Raw genomic sequence first — 16,055 nt, 5'->3', positions numbered from 1 at the left:
CGGATCGGGTGATGGAGGCGGGCCGATCCATCGCGGGGCCGCTAATCCGGTGTTGGAGCGCCTGGGAGAAATCCCGGGAGAAGGGTTTGATCAGCAGGCATTTCATGTCAAGTAACTGCAACCATCCCCATCCCTTAGGTGCCAAGAAGTGGCTGGAATGGAGGAGAGAGATTGAACTGCTGTCTGATGTAGCCTACTTCGTCCTTACCACTTTGTCAGGTAACGTGCCCGGTAACCTCGTATTCAGCATTTCTCCTGACGGTGTGAACAGCGAGCAGTCTGTCCCAGGCGGCTGCTGTTGGCGACCGCCAACTGGAACGAGACTGCTTGACAGTGATCGTCTGTAACGGGGGGGGTTTGTCTGGTTGGTTTGGTTTTCTGTAAATGCCTTTTACTAAATATGAAACCACTAAATTGTCAGAAGTTTGAGTTCAAATGCAGCAGTTTATCAACCCAGATAAATGTTCTTTTAAAAGCAAAAGTTCTTTATTAAAAAGGGACGCGTGGCACTATGAAAAAGTATCTCTGCTTTAAGCCTAAAACCATTGCAGATACCGATGCTGCAGATGCTGATGTAAACATAATGCTCACCTCATTCAACAAAAAAAAAATGCAACTATTTCTGAAACCTGATGTGTTCTGACCTGAGCCGCCTGTCACCGCTGCTCAACCACACACAGAATGTTACCGCAATTGCCGTCTTACCCTGCATGTTTTCTGTTACACGCATTATTTAGGTTATCAGACTCTGGGTGAAGAGTATGTTAACATTGTTCAAGTTGACTCAACCAAGAAAAGGGTACCTTCTTTTCTTCGACGGGCCATCTTCGTTTCTCTTCATACTGTAGTACCCTATTGCTTAGAAAAGGGATTGCTGCATCTGGAACATGAGCTGCAGATAGAACCTGATGAGTCCAGAACCTCGCAGAGCAGCCCAGCACTTGGCCTAGCCAGTCGGACCTTAATACGGAACTGGATTCAGAAACAAGTTGGGGAGCTTACAGAACAGCAGAAGAAAAGAGTCTTACAAACTGTGTATGTTCTTAAACAATGCATACCTTTGCTTCATCGACTACATCTGGCAGTATTCTACATAAGAGGCACTTTCTATCACCTGTCTAAAAGAATCACAGGAATCACGTATGTAAGTGGATGTGTTTCTTGTTTGAAGATGGTGTCCACTGCAGTATTTTGGGCTCTTTTGGGATGCCTTGTGTGTAAAAGGGATATAGAATTTGGCTGCAGCTGATTATAATATGGGCAGCGCAGACTGGGTGAGGGGGAAATCTTCAATACTGTGTAGAGGGGTTATGAGTCCCTGCAGTCAGAAGGTTACGGCTAATGAATGTGAATGCACTGTCAGAAGTTGTAACTTCAGAACACTATCTAGTCCAGTCTGTCTCCTACAAATACACAAAAAGTGAGAAGTGGCTTAATGAATCCATGGGAAATACTTACAGTTTTGAACAAAAATCAGTACACGTTTAGATAGCATTTTTCTATAGGAAGAGCTTAATTTCACATGGTCTTTTCCGTAAGTATCTTTCCAAAAAACATCAGCCACTGGCCCAGAAATGTGTATAGACAAAAGACTCCTCAACGATTCCCAACGTCAATGTGGAAAAGACGTGTTTGACTATTTGTTCAGAGCTACATAACAAAACCAAACCGATTAAAGCAGCAGGTTTGATGGACAGACAGACAACTCAAGACAACTGATCCTTGCACAAACAACAGTTAAGCATAGCCTGACTGAATGAGATGTATCCAGGACACATTAGACCTCCTGAGAGACAGCAGGTTGATAAGTCCTAGAAACGTGGCAATTTTTTGAACAGAAATGACAATCCCAAATCAAGAGTTTATTGACATGGGGGCGGGGGGGCATAGTTTCATTAAACCGCAGTAACGAAACATCTCTATTTCTGTGAATTATGTAGCTGCATTTTGGAGGACTGCAAGGAGAAGATCGGAGTATTCGATCAAGTTACAAGTTTCTTGGAATAATTTCACTCTTCCATCTTCTTCTAACAATTGGTGTTCAGATGTACAGCTTCAAACAGAAGCAGAGAGCAAGGCAGGAATGGAAACTACACCGCAACCTAGCTCATCACAAGTATGATGATTTTTACTTACTAGTAAAGAGGTGGAAGCAATGGTGGGAAATGTAATAGCTTTCATGAACAGGGAGGACACTGGAGCGACACTTTGACTTAAGTTAGAACCTGATGTAATGTAACATTTGATGCATTCTTCACTGTTTTAAGCATCTCTCAGATCTCATGCTTTGCTTTCATGTTTTTGAGATCTTCACAAAATGGGTTAATACTTGAAGATGGGGTTTACTTTAGGATTGTGTTACCAAATATTTCTTACAAGCAGGCTAAATAAAATTAAGTAATATATAACTATGTTAACTAGAAATACGACCAAGGGAAAAACTACTGGGCGCCACTCCCACTGCACTTTGTGTTTGGAAGAACGGAGACATACAACAGCCACACCTTGTGGCCACCTGTTCTGCTGGGAATGCATCACGGAGTGGTGTAACACCAGGGTAAGTACAGCAGGACAAATGGAGGCTGGAAGGGGTAAACGTGATGAAATTTATACTTAAAATACCTGTCAGCCTGGGTGTTGAAATAATACCCTTTCTCTCACTAAGGTACCCAAAATCCCCACATGAGAGTTTACCAGGACCTATATATGTGTTATTAGAACAGAATGACTATGCATTACATAGATGAGGTAAATAAGGCGAGCAGTTTTCTGTCCCAACCACTGAAATGCAATCGGACTACTGTGGAAGTCAGACATGAAGATAATCCCTTTATCTACAGACCTAGGCTATAATTCTGACTGCAAAAAAAACAACAAAAGTGATAATGTTCTGAAGCCTTCTTCACCTGATTTCCAGTAAAAAGGAATAAATAAATTACAACCAAACTGAGCTAGCTCTTATGCATGTTATTTTAAACTTGGATTTTGCTCTGGATTAATGAAATACAACAGAATTTTCATCCATTAAGGATTTTATAGACATCATGGAATAAGACGTTGTCCATTTATTTTCTCTAAAGAGTGAAAACTGCTTGCCAGAAAAAAGGCATCAAGTGTTACTTACAAATAAAATCTTTGCCACAGAGGCTACGTCCGTGCTATAACTCTGATTTATTACTGCAGCTGTTTTAGAAATGAGTAGTGTGATCTACTTAAATTTTCCTATGCTGATACTAGTATGGCTGTGGTGGAACAGAATCAAGCAAATACAACTTCTCAGAGAATTTCCTTAGGATCCAAAATTGATCTTGACACTAAAATCAGTATAGCAAAAGTCAAAGGCCTGTATTTAAATGCACCAAGGTTATACCTATGCAAGCTGTTAAGTTCTACGATAGATACACCATTTGAAGACACAAACTAGAATGCAACATGCAATGAGCTAATGCCTTCCTAACACCACCCTGACACTAATCAGGGAACATCAAGAGTCACTTCAGATTTGCTTGTAAAGACCTAGCCAATGTTCATCAGTCTTGCCTGAATGCTGTTGGAAGCTGTGGTAGAAACTTCCATCTAGCTGCGGGGAAGGAGTGGTAATCTACTGAATTACTCAGATGTGTTTTCCAAGGTTGTGAAAATAGATGCTTTTCTCATGGGGTAGTTAGATTAATTTAATCCTTTTTTTAAAAAAAAAAAAAGTTTGCCTAACACAAACCATACTACCCGCCCCTCCAGTTCGCAGTTTTCAGGTTATCAGCTGTTTGTTTCTGAAAGAGAAATGTAAGGGAGGCAGCAAACGTTACCAAGTTTCAGCTGGATGTGCAAGTTCACTACTGTGACACAGAACTGAAAGCTAGTGGGGGCTCCCTTCAGAAAACCAACTCACTAGGCTGGGAATGAGTGTAACTGAAGCAGGTACCTAAAGAGTGCCCCTTAAACTGAAACTATCCTGCTAGACTGTAACAGAAAGTGTTCGAGACCATTTTCTTAACCAGATAGCTATCAGAAGAACTGAGTTATTAGAGGAACAGTTCCCATACACAGATTTCCTATCACAGTGTTCAGAATATGATATTTGATGAAAAACATAAGGAAGATTGTTGAATATCCTTAATGCAACAATATTAACTCCCAAATACTGCCTTCTTACGAATCTGAAATTAAAAAGCAAAAAACTTAGTCCACTTTAAAATCGGGGGGGTGGGGGGGATAAATCACTCAAAGCTGATAATTATTAGCAAGGAGATGCAAAATGGATTTCTATCTACCTCCCAAAACTTTATTTGGACTTTTATAGTTTCCAGTAGGAAGCTGAAGCATCACGAACTAAAGTTTTCACACACATTTTCAAAGTTTGATTAGAATAAGTTAGGTAAATGATCCTTTTGCAGTGTGGCCTTATTCAAGTTTATTTGGTCCCTTATGTGGTTGGGCATCAATTAAAAAAAGTTGTATTTGTAATCTAGAATGAAGATTAGTCCTCACTTCCCGTAACACCTCTGACTGGAAAATTAAGGAAGAACTTCAAATGAGTTAGCATTACAAATTGCTCTGCTGACTCCCTGCTTGAAGTATCTTCAACTAATGTGGAAGGATTAGAAATTTGAATCCCACAGAAGCACACTTAGAAGGCTACTGACAATTTCAGTTGTCAGTTTGCAATGTGAGTACTAGCTGACAATAGAGCTATCTCTGTTAGAGGACATTTATTTTGTGCCATTTTTTTGCACTGTTGTCTACTCTAAAGCTGTCCCAGATGCACGTATCTGTAGGTAGACAGCATGAAAATTGTATTACACAGTGATATTTGAGATCTGAAAACATCCATTCACCATAATTGCATCTTTACCTTATTCTTTGCCCTAAATACTTGGTGACTAATTTACTACTCAGAGAGCAGTTCAACATCCATGGCACAGGATTTTTTGTTTCAGATACAGAGACTTAAGCTTATTTTTTCTTAACACTGACAACAATTGTTACCATTTTAGTAACTTTTAGTCTTTTGGAATGTGCTGACCTAATAAATCCTTTGACTCTCTTACTGGATTCACCAAGTGAAGATACAAAAATTTAAGAGCTCTGATTTAGAGAACTAAGAGTATCTTATAACACACAGTCAGTATCTTTAAACACTACTTCTAGTGTACATGAATAAAAGTTTCCTCATACTGGCTCTAACTGTATTTTTTTTATTCTACCTGTTAGCAAAATTAACTGAAGAAGTAGTATTGCCACCTAGATTAAAAAAAAAATTAAAAAAAAAAGAAAATCAAACAAACACCAAAAGAACCGTTAAGAATCCATCCAGTTTGTTTTGGCTTACTGCTTCAGGAAATGCTTGTTTTAAATAGCAGGTAAAAGCATGGCCCTTGTTGGGAAACTGCTTACGATAAACTCAGGACAAAGCAACTGAGAAAAACTGCCTGCAACCCTAAGACAAATGAACTCTGCAATGAAACTGGCCTGTAATACACTTGAGTAAAAGCATGCATAATGCAATACTAGGTATTTTGAGTAAAGATGGCAATAAAGAGACTAGCAGTCTGCTATTCTAGTTCAGCTGCACGTAACAATAAAGGAAATTATTTTTAGTATGAAGAAGGAAAATAAACCACAAATTACCTCTGAAATTAGTATATGGCAGCATTACTTAGCAATATTCAAGGGTAATAGAATATTTGAATAAAACATCAGCGACCATTTGAGCGATTTTGCTAGACAGGCTTTCTTCCTTGAAGGTGCAAAGGAAGTGACCTCTGAGAGGTCACTTGCACCTAAGACGAAGAAGTTACTTCCAGGTGAAGGTGTTGTGTGCTGTGTACAGTGACCATGGTTTTAAGGTCATATTTTATGCACCCATGTCAGTTCAAGTTGCTCTTTAAATTAGGCTAGCTTAGAATGCTTTACATGGTTAAGATTGCATCACAAACTGGACTGAAAAAAATGTTTAATTATGGATGCTGATTATTTCCTAGAATTAGCTAAACAATTACATTTGGATTTTTTTTTTAACTTTTAAATAGAGCAATTCAGTACATCTATCTAATTTCTCTTCTTTTTCTAGACAGAATGTCCACTGTGCAGAGAGAAGTTTCATCCTCAGAAACTGATCTACCTACGTCACTATCAACTGTAAAGGAAAAATCTCTTCTGTTTCACAACAAGGGCCTCAGCTCTCATACCCTTTATAAAGTTGTCATACAGCTTGAGTTAGTCCAAGAAAGACTTTATTATAAAACCGGTAACTGCCTGTGCAAGGTGGCACTTCATTCCTGTTCTACAGAATAAATCTTTTTCTGCCTCTACTCTACTGTTTCTTCTAACATGGTTCTTGACCATATTAAAAATGTCTCTCGAAAAAGTGCTTAACACAAATGTAATAGTTTTCTTCATGTTGGGCAATGAAAAATTTACATCAGATTCTCATTCTCTAAATGTAAGTGTGGATAATGAGTCTTCCAACCTTTCATAGCATGCTTAAGGTATTAGTAAAATTCTACAATTTCTAAGACTCCCTTTCTCCTATAACATAATGAGTCCGTGCTGTGGAGTTCAGGGGAAAAGGACAAAAGCTGTACACAAATCCTTACTTTAACTGCAGTTCAAGTTCTGATGATAAATGTATGTCATGTACCATCCGTTTTCATAACAAGGTTAACAATAAAGCAGGTTTCCTTGATTTGGCAAACTGTGAATTTCCCTTAGGTCAACAGAAGCAACAAATGCGAACCCACAGTAATGCAGGCTACTCTGCACCCTGATCAGTTAACATCCAGCTTCCAAACTCCAAGCTTTTCTATCACTATTAGATATCAAGACTTTTCATCAAGTATTCTAGACAGACTATAGCAATGTAACAGGTGTTGTTTCAAAAAAGCCCTAGTACATATACTAACAGAAACTAAGCTCAACTATAAAATGTTAGTTTTATAACACAGCTAAAGTTTTGTCTGTGTGGTGTTTTCTACAGTCTAACACAGATAGCGAAGAAGCTGACTTCAGCCGCGAGACCCTCTCCCCTCTTTATGGCAATAGGGGCTATTTCAGCTAAGCCAATATTTTAGAGTATAAAGGAGGAGGGATTCAGCAGCATCACCTCGTCAAGGTTTACTCCCTTAAGTTATTATTAGTTCCATTATACAAATATTCGGAGCAGCAGGGAAAAAGATTGTTAGTTGTTAACAGATCTTGTCATTCTTGCATGATAGAAAATGTACAAGATGAATTTATTTGTATTCTTTAAATACACATGGGGAAAAAAAGCCAGATGATCCACTCTGTGGATCATGAGTTACAGATTCAATAAATCTTTCACAAATGGCACTGAATATGGACTTGGGAGTGGCAGGGGGAGGCATGCTACAGTAAGAGCACTTCTTTTAAGATGGTTATTTGTACCGCAGAGATCCTGGTTAGCTAATTAACAATTAAATCTCCAAGTGTTATCATAAAAACTCCAATAAAATTAGTTTAACTTTTCATTATATCTATAAATGGAATTAAAAATAGTTGCTCATAACTGCGAACACTTCATCAGTACTGTACAAAAGTGATTTCCAGAGCTGCAAAACCATCCCTTTCTTACACCAGGAAACGTTCAGGCATCCCTCACCTATTTAAAACTGCCAAGGCAACAGCGGAAGAAAGATGGTCCGTATCATGAATCAAAACACGACTACCTAAGGAAATCACTGCCTGATCTCCTTATTAAGGGAATAGTAAGGAAAAACACGTAGTTGCACATAAAAACAAATAGGAAGCAATCAATGACTGGGAAGTATCTGTGAAGTTGTCAAGCCAAGTTTTTCATGCATTCTGTAAGGGTAATTTTTTTTTAGCACTTGTAGGTGATAAAAATAAAGCAATGCTTAACAAAATGCCATCAAACTTGTCTGGCCGTTGCATGCTGAGAGTCAGCTGGGGAACTATACCGTTGCCCCAACATCATCTACAACCCATATTTGAAAACCGTTAATCCCACTGAATGCAGAACATCTATGCCTACCTAAGAATGAGAAGGCATTAATCTAAAGCTGCCACTGAAGTTTGAAATTAAGTGGAGGTAAAAATGTCTAATTTGCAATGGATGTCGTTAACACTCTGTTGTTTAGTAGGAGTCATCCCAGTTGCTAATTCTAACATTAATAAACATAATAAACATATTTTTCTCCCTGATTTCCCCATATTATTCAGAAACTCCAGCAAACCTGAAGACAGCTTCTCCAAGTCAGGGCTTTCAGACTTTTAGGCAACTAACTGCAAGCATCCATAACTGGTACTTTTATAAGGCCCTTTTTGGATACTGTTTCCATAATTTTAAATTTTGACATTACTAGTTTCCACACTGCTAATAAAACAAACACACACAAACAAACAAAACACAACAGGTCAACGTGAACTAAAACTACCTGTCATTTTCCCAGGATTACTGAAGGCTGGATTCCAGAGCTCCATAATGACTTCATTTGACAAAATCAGATGAAATACATACATTTTCCAATTAGGTGTCTGTTGAAGTTGCCACTATTGTCCATTCAGAATCTTCAATGAGCTAATCTTTTCCTACTTTCTGCAAGTGAATGCTCCCTGAAGAGTTGAAAAAGGCATTGCATGAAGATAAATTGAGGGTAACCATTATCGAAAAGGAGCCATAAATACTATTAGATCAATATATGTATATAAAGATAGAGAACAAGTAAAGGGGGACACTGTCTTTTAATAAATTTTGGAATTAAAAAGTCACTTAATAAAACTGCAGTTGTATCACATGAAAAAGTTTACATGCAGGTCATTTATCTCCTTTTTCTTTTCCCCATAGAAAATGAAAAGCTGCGTTAAAAGCCACACCGTTTGTCTGCTTTGGCCAGTTTGGGTATATTCTGAAGGGGCTGCATAAAGTCAGCTTAAATTAATCAAGAAACCCTTAAGTATGAAAGAAACTCCAACTAATAACAATTAAAATATATATATATTTATAATTCCAGGTCCTCAAAGGAAATTGTGATAGAGTTTGAACAAAGTTTTGAGTCATCATGAAAGAGCCCGATTTTAGCATCTGCTAGATGTAATGGTGAAACTGGCATTAAAACCCAACACAAGTGAGTTACTTTAGAAGCTGTGAGTATTTTTTCCCTACTGTAAAACCCATAATTTAGTAGATTTCTTATTCCCATCTATATTTGTTTGGTTATAACTCAGTAATACCATGCATTTAGGAAACTGGCTTAAGTTCTGCATCTATTTAGGTCTACTGTATTTTTCTATGAAAATAGCACACGGCCACGAGGCAGAAAACAGCATCACGTGTGCCATCTTACATTTTTCCTCCACATATGTGCACAGCACTTCAGGGTGATATAGAGCAGGAGAACTATGTAAAAATATCCAACTCTAAGCCATTAATCTCTCCAGTGCAGTGGACCTTGAAAGAAATACATTATCCCAAATGCATGGAATTATCCAAAGTTTCTCCAACTTCTTACAAAAGATAATAAACTCAATGCAATTTGGTTAGAATGCCAGTTCCTTCAAGAAACTGTATTTCAGATAAAAATAGCAAGATCCTCTTAAAATGAAAATTCAACTGCTTTGTCACCACTCTGTTAATCATTTTTTATGAAGAAAAAAGGCATTGTTACAATGGCTCAAAATCGTTCCTTTAGTTAGAAGTAGAATTGATCAACAGGTTGATTGCATCTTCTAGCTAGCAAAGGTCTTTCCCACATCTTCTTTCCCTTTGTATTTCCTCTTGCCATGTGTGAAGGGTATATATCTGTACTTTATCATGTGCTGTAAAGAGAAAAGATCAATTTTTGAGGCAAGAAACTTACCTAATATTTACAAAAATGTTTTATAATACACATTGTAAACAACAAAGTCCTCTAGAAAGACAGTTCTTCAGTGTTGTAAAAGTAATGAAACAGCTAATCATACACCAGTTTACATCGAAATAGGGGTATGAGCCCAATCTTACAAATCTCACATTTGGGTATACCCAACAACTTATACAGTACAGTGAAGATTACCGATCGGGGGATCACAGGAAACTGGAGAGAGCATAGAAGTATTAATTCTTTATTACCCTTTAATCTTTAATTTACAACTTTGAATAACAGTACCTATCTAAAATCCTGCATGTCTGGGAAAAAAATGGGTTTTCCTTTTAAAATGCCAACAAACTAAAAGTAATTTGTTAAAAATGGTCTGAATGACTTGCCTATGTTCTTATTCCCCTTCTCTCCATCTACTTTCTCGCATCAACTTGTCAGAACTTCCCTTTTCACCCATCAGAGATCCTACAAGACCTCTTCATTAAAAATAGCAATAGTTAACTGAAGAAAGGAAGTGGATGAGAAATTATAAGACTCATCCTGTATAAAAAACAGATATTGAATTCTAAGATCAAAGCCTTTTGAAAGCAAGCATAAAATTTTGTTAATGTAGAGTATGAAGACTTCTTTTACAAAGTATTTTTGTTTCACATTGTCAATATTTGCTCAAAGTTGCAACTACTGTTCAAATGTTAGTTGTTCAAGTTCCTCTAGTAAAGAAGTATGTGCAATACATCTAATAGCTCTGAAGAGCTCAACTGGATGGACAGTTTGGAACAATACTGTAAATTCTGACATCACAAATGCTACTATCTATTCTTGGCAAGTTACCTTGATTTGCCTCTTCATAGTGATACAAAATAGCATAATGAAGTACATCACAAGGATTGGCCAAAAAACAGGAACGTTGAAAGCCTCGAAGAATGTACATGCCATAGCAACCAGGATTCCTTTAGTGGCAGAGTGCCTTAAAAATAATATTAACAATTAACCCTTCAACCCCAGCTACCACTAATTTGATGCAGATATTTATATTTTTCAAAAACAGAGCATGGCCAGATGGATCCACTCACCAGAATTTAAACTCTGGGAGCCTTCTAATGAAAGGCCGAAATTCTTCATTTTGCCTTGTAGGTAAGGAAGGACCATCATCTAAAAAAAACAGAAAAAAACAAAAAAAACCCACAAACCCCCTCACACTAATTTTCCACACTATTCAGACTCCAGATTTTTAATTTTTATCTTTAAGAAAAACTTTCAGTTACACATAGATTCCAGTTACAGTGGCTGCTTTAATGTAACTTAACATTGATTTCCCAAAAGAAAACAGATAATAACTCAAGTGACCTGGCACTCATTTCTGTTATGAGGAGAACTTAAGTCACATAAAACTTCTTTCAAAACATAGAAAACTAATACTATATGGAATATGTTCAAGTCTTGGGGGAAAAAAAAAAAATACAAATTTTATAGCAACTCCTGATGTTAAGTTGTATAGATTTTTTGCAAGTCTAAAAACACAATGTCATGCTAAAATTGCACATCTTTACACTATTGTATCAGACAAATAGAGCTGGAAGTTTGACTAAGTTCAAAATTATCGCAAAATGAACTATTCGTCATACCTGAATCTTCCATTAAAGAGGGGTCTACCTTTGGCGACAAGAAAGCTATGAAGAGATTTAGATGGTAGATTCCCAAGGCATATGTCACAATGTACCAACCCTGAAGCAGGGACGAAAAAAGAGCTAAGATTAAAGTCTTCCTGAAAACCATTTTCAGATACTGATTTTTCAACAAGATTAAACAACCTGTTTTTTTGCTTCCTTGAGACGTGCTTTTCTACATCCTCACATTAACACAAAAAGTTTTCTGGACTTGCTAAAAAAATATTAAAAAGTCTTACTGTATAAAATAAATATTCTCACTCTATGAAAAGATGAAATCCCCTTTATGGATTGTCCTGGTTTCGGCAGGGATAGAGTTAATTTCCTTCCTAGTAGCTGGTACAGTGCTGTGTTTTGGATTTAGGATGGGAACAAAATTGATAAGGCACCGATGTTTTAGTTGTTGCTAGGTAGTGCTTACAGTAGCCAAGGACTTTTCAGTTTCTCGTGCTCTACCAACTGAGAAGGCTGGAGGGGCACAAGAAGCTGGGAGGGAACACAGCCAGGACAGCTGACCCCAACTGGCCAATGGGATATTCCATACCATGGGACATCATGCTCAGTATATAAAGCTGGGGGAAGAAGAAGGAAGGGGGGGGACACGTTTGGAGTGATGGCGTTTGTCTTCCCAAGTAACCGTTATGCGTGATGGAGCCCTGCTTTCCTGGAGATGGCTGAACACCTGCCTGCCGATGGGAAGTAGTGAATGAATTCCTTGTTTTGCTTTGCTTGCGTGTGTGGCTTTTGCTTTACCTATTAAAATGTCTTTTAATCTCAACCCACGAGTTTTCTCACTTTTACCCTTCCAATTCTCTCCCCCATCCCACTGCAGGGGGAGTGAGCGAGCGGCTGCGTGGTGCTCAGTTGCCAACTGAGGTTAAACCATGACATGGATCTATTTCTTTCATTTGTGTACTGACAGATAACATATGTAACAGTTTTCATTTAAAGCTACCTAAACACTGACTAACCTTACTGCAATACAAATAAGCAAGGTAAAAAAAATAAAATCTATTAGCCTTTTTAAGCTACAAGTTTTCTAAGGTATACTACTGTAAACCTAATATATTAATCAAAACAAGCCTTAGAACATGAGAGTAGTGCAGATCCCTCAAGTATTGACGGATTTAATATGAAAGCTTTTCTCAGGCATCCAGTCTCTATGTTCAAGATGTAGACATCGTAAAGAGCAGCATAAAAGAAGTAAACAGCATAAAACCATCACTTTTTTAATCATCTTTGCGGGCTTCAGTCTCTTAAATCTTTGTATTACTACCACCTGCACAGCTTTTACAGTCAATCTGTAATCTTCAGTTTTTGGGAATAACAATTATGAAGTTCTTAACTGAATTGCAGATTAGCATGAAGTAGAGGCATCTGATTAGTAGAGAAATGGTCTGCCGCTGGCCTGCAGCGATAAAAATGCTGAAAGAGCACTTCTTTATGGTTTGCGTGACAGAAGGTAACCACTGGCTCCTGAACACGCTGTTACACAGCTTAAGTAAAAGTAAAAGCTTAATTGCAAGAGAGTTTTCAGAGGCTTATTATGTAATTTCATCAGAACTAATGAAGTATTTGCACTTTGTGTTGCCATCAGATGAATATCCTCAAGCATCTGCACGTTCTCCGTTCTGAAGCAGTAAGTTTAACACCAACAAGATGTGTTCTTTCTTCAGACTAATTTACCTTCTACTGTGTGCTGAATGATACCATACGTAATTCCAAAGTAATACCATACTTCAAAAACTCTCTAAACACAAAAAATAGAACAGTAATGATATTTAAAACTACTTTAGCAGTAAACCCAGTTTTCTTACCTGCAGTAGATAAACTCTAATCATGTAGATAAAACTCAGACCCAAAGTTACAATCCATCGCACTGCAGTATAAGGAGTAGATTTGTCTAACCAGGATTGGTAGATCTAGGAAGAAATACAAAGTGTACATCTGTGAAATACATGATGCAAAATGAATAACGTTTATTACAGGGTAGCATTAGAAATAGTAAGCATTTGTGAAGAGTATTTTGGGAAGGAGAGTAACATGAAACATTTGTATTCTTTATTACAAATAAACTTAATTAACCATAAACGTACTTACAAGCATTTGAAAAGTTCTGTATTTTTACAAAGGCAAAAAAAAAATTTCCTAATGCTTGGGGCATCGTAAAGCAATTTAAATTTTCAATATTTTATGCAAGTTTACTTTCCTTAAGATGAATCTGACATGAAGTCTGAAGTCACTCCTCATTTTTGACAACATCGTATATATTCACTGTGCAATGTCACATATACGTACATCAAATAGTCCATTAAGCTATGCGTTATAATATTTGTTATCTATTTTTAAAAGGCTTTGAAGGAAATCTTTTGTACAGACTTTAGTAGTTCAACAACCCATCCAAAAAAGTAATGAGTTTAAGAAGCTGCACTGAGATCTGCTTCTAATGGAGCTGGAAAAACCCTACAGAAAACCAACCTGTCCAAGTCTTGAGAAAAATCTATAGACCACAGAAGGCTTTCCATGAACAGACTCACCAATACTGTCCCCTTCTGACATGGTTGCTGTGGAAACAAAACATGACACATAGGTAACATTTAAAACAAAAATCTAAGCTCAGTGAAGCTTTACGTACATCATCTGAACCAGCATTTACATATGATACTCTTTTGGATTGCCCTGTTTGAAACAAATTATTTTTAATGAAGTATTCTTAAAGAGAGGACATTTATTCCAAAAGAAATTAATTTCCACAAGAAATTGTCAAGAAAGCAAAGAACGGGGTATTTTACAAAGGCAAGACAGGATCCAAGCCATTTTAGGGAGCGAAAAAACAAGTCCATACAGAAATGCAGGAATGAGCCTTGTTAAGACATCTTCACCTTGATAAGGCGGGAGCTGAGTTATAACATCTAAGCATTGAGATATGAACTGCAGCACCACCCTCCTGTCACCTCAGTTTCTAAAGGCAAAGAACAAAACCAAAATAAGTATTTTTTTAAAAGCTGCTTAGGATTTTTAAATACTGAGTAACTAGAGAGCGAAGAAGTTTAAGTTCAGGGCTCCGTACACGAGTGGTTACAGACAAAAAAAATCTACCATAAGTACCTAAACCAAAACACTGCCCACTGCTGGAATTATTCAATGACTTTATCTATCTCTTGAACAGGAAGAGCTTAGCAGTCACAGAAGAGTTTTATGCATGAACAAAATTGTATAGTAAATGGGCCAGGATTCTGAACTCAGGCAAAAAATTAACCAAGGGAATTATTTTTTAGCACATGCTTCTGCTACCAATTTAAGAACTTTATTTTTCTTTTCAGTTAAGCTCAAATGAGTTTTACAGTTCACGTCAAGATATAAAACAAACAAAATAAAATGGATTCTAAACAGAAACATTTTTGCCACATCACCAAAAGCAATCCCTGACATTACTTCCTGGAGCCCTCATTTGTGGGTGGGACTACATAACTCTGGGATAGTGGGAGTACTTTCAGCCCTATACTAATATCTCAAGAGCCTCAGATGATAATAAAGATATATGAAACGTTACTGAATCAGAAAAAGTTAAATTATCTTAGATGCTGCAATACAGTGACTGCTGCGAACAATAATTTGAGACCAAGGACAATCTGGGGAGGCACAGAACCTTAAAGTTGTATATTTTTTCTGTAAACATCTGAAAACTACATCCTACGGAATAATTAGTAAGTAGAAGAAAGTAGTCCTGATGACAGTTCAAAAGATAAGGGGATTCATTATGAGGCTTCAGGAGCCGCAGCCCACTTTAATTCAAGCTATAGCTAAAAAGAAAAAAAAAAAATCAAACAGAAACTCATATACTATAGACTTTTTTATCACAGGCAAAAGGAGGTAATTATTATTCTCCCCATTCACTGCACTGCAGAAGAAAGAAGTTACTCAGCATTACTAGCTGAGCATAATTTTGTGCTTTACTTTTGGGTTTTTTTAATGTCCTGAAGTATAAAGCCATAACAAAAAGATATTCAATCTACTGATCAGATAGCAATTCTCCAAAGACCACGAACATAAAAACTCTCCTGTTCTCAAATTAATTTTACGGACACATCCGTAGCAAATACGGGCTATAAGTAGACCTAACATTACAATCTTGTATATGGTAACGTATGTAGATCAAGTGAAGAATCATGTATGTAAGGCTACTGATGGCTTTACGATGGAGTAGGCGTTTTGTTTGGTGTAAAAAATTACATTATATGTGCTTATGTGTGATTCTTTATCATACAGACAGTTCTTCTATAGCAGACCAAGAAATACAACTAGCTAATCCTGCCTGTTCTACTGAAAAGAAACCTCTCACTGGCTCAGTTTAAGTAGCATAGACTGAAGTCTATCACATGACGTAGTTTAGAATTTAAGTTAATGCTTCTTATCACATTAAAACTTTACTGAAAGAACATCTGCAATTAGACGATTATCAAGAAAAGTGATCTTTGGCATTGCTTTGAAGGCAGTTTACAGTTAAGAACACAAGCCAGATCTCACTGTTTTAAGGGAATAACTCAATCTA

At 37.1% G+C, this 16,055-nt stretch overlaps 2 protein-coding genes across 5 annotated transcripts in view; one reads left to right on the top strand and one right to left on the bottom strand.

Moving 5' to 3' along the window:
• Positions 1–11: 11 nt before the first annotated feature.
• PEX10 (peroxisomal biogenesis factor 10) lies at positions 12–8,771 on the top strand. The gene is made up of 5 exons (XM_009320558.1): positions 12–219; positions 738–1,144; positions 1,941–2,116; positions 2,422–2,557; positions 6,071–8,771. The coding sequence occupies exons 1-5, from the start codon at positions 12–14 to the stop codon at positions 6,140–6,142; spliced, it is 999 nt and encodes a 332-aa protein (XP_009318833.1). The 3' UTR covers positions 6,143–8,771.
• RER1 (retention in endoplasmic reticulum sorting receptor 1) overlaps positions 8,705–16,055 on the bottom strand; it is an 8,155-nt gene continuing 804 nt past the window's right edge. The window contains exons 2-8 of one of the 4 annotated variants that reach the window (XM_009320532.1): positions 14,296–14,465; positions 13,982–14,067; positions 13,321–13,425; positions 11,462–11,561; positions 10,910–10,985; positions 10,668–10,803; positions 8,705–9,795 (exon numbers count right to left, since the gene is read on the bottom strand). In XM_009320532.1, the coding sequence (XP_009318807.1) occupies positions 9,706–9,795; positions 10,668–10,803; positions 10,910–10,985; positions 11,462–11,561; positions 13,321–13,425; positions 13,982–14,067; positions 14,296–14,320 (618 nt within the window). In that variant the 5' untranslated portion in view covers positions 14,321–14,465 and the 3' untranslated portion in view covers positions 8,705–9,705. Of the gene's footprint in view, positions 9,796–10,667; positions 10,804–10,909; positions 10,989–11,461; positions 11,562–13,320; positions 13,426–13,981; positions 14,068–14,295; positions 14,466–16,055 lie in introns of all 4 variants that reach the window. The other 3 variants (XM_009320531.1, XM_009320533.1, XM_009320534.1) reach the window with 3 other exon arrangements.

The sequence above is a fragment of the Pygoscelis adeliae genome, unplaced genomic scaffold (assembly GCF_000699105.1).
Source record: "Pygoscelis adeliae isolate BGI_AS28 unplaced genomic scaffold, ASM69910v1 Scaffold213, whole genome shotgun sequence".
Classification (NCBI taxonomy): Eukaryota; Metazoa; Chordata; class Aves; order Sphenisciformes; family Spheniscidae; genus Pygoscelis; species Pygoscelis adeliae.
Note: the sequence above shows the minus strand (reverse complement) of the source record. Positions and strands in the feature narration are given on the sequence as shown.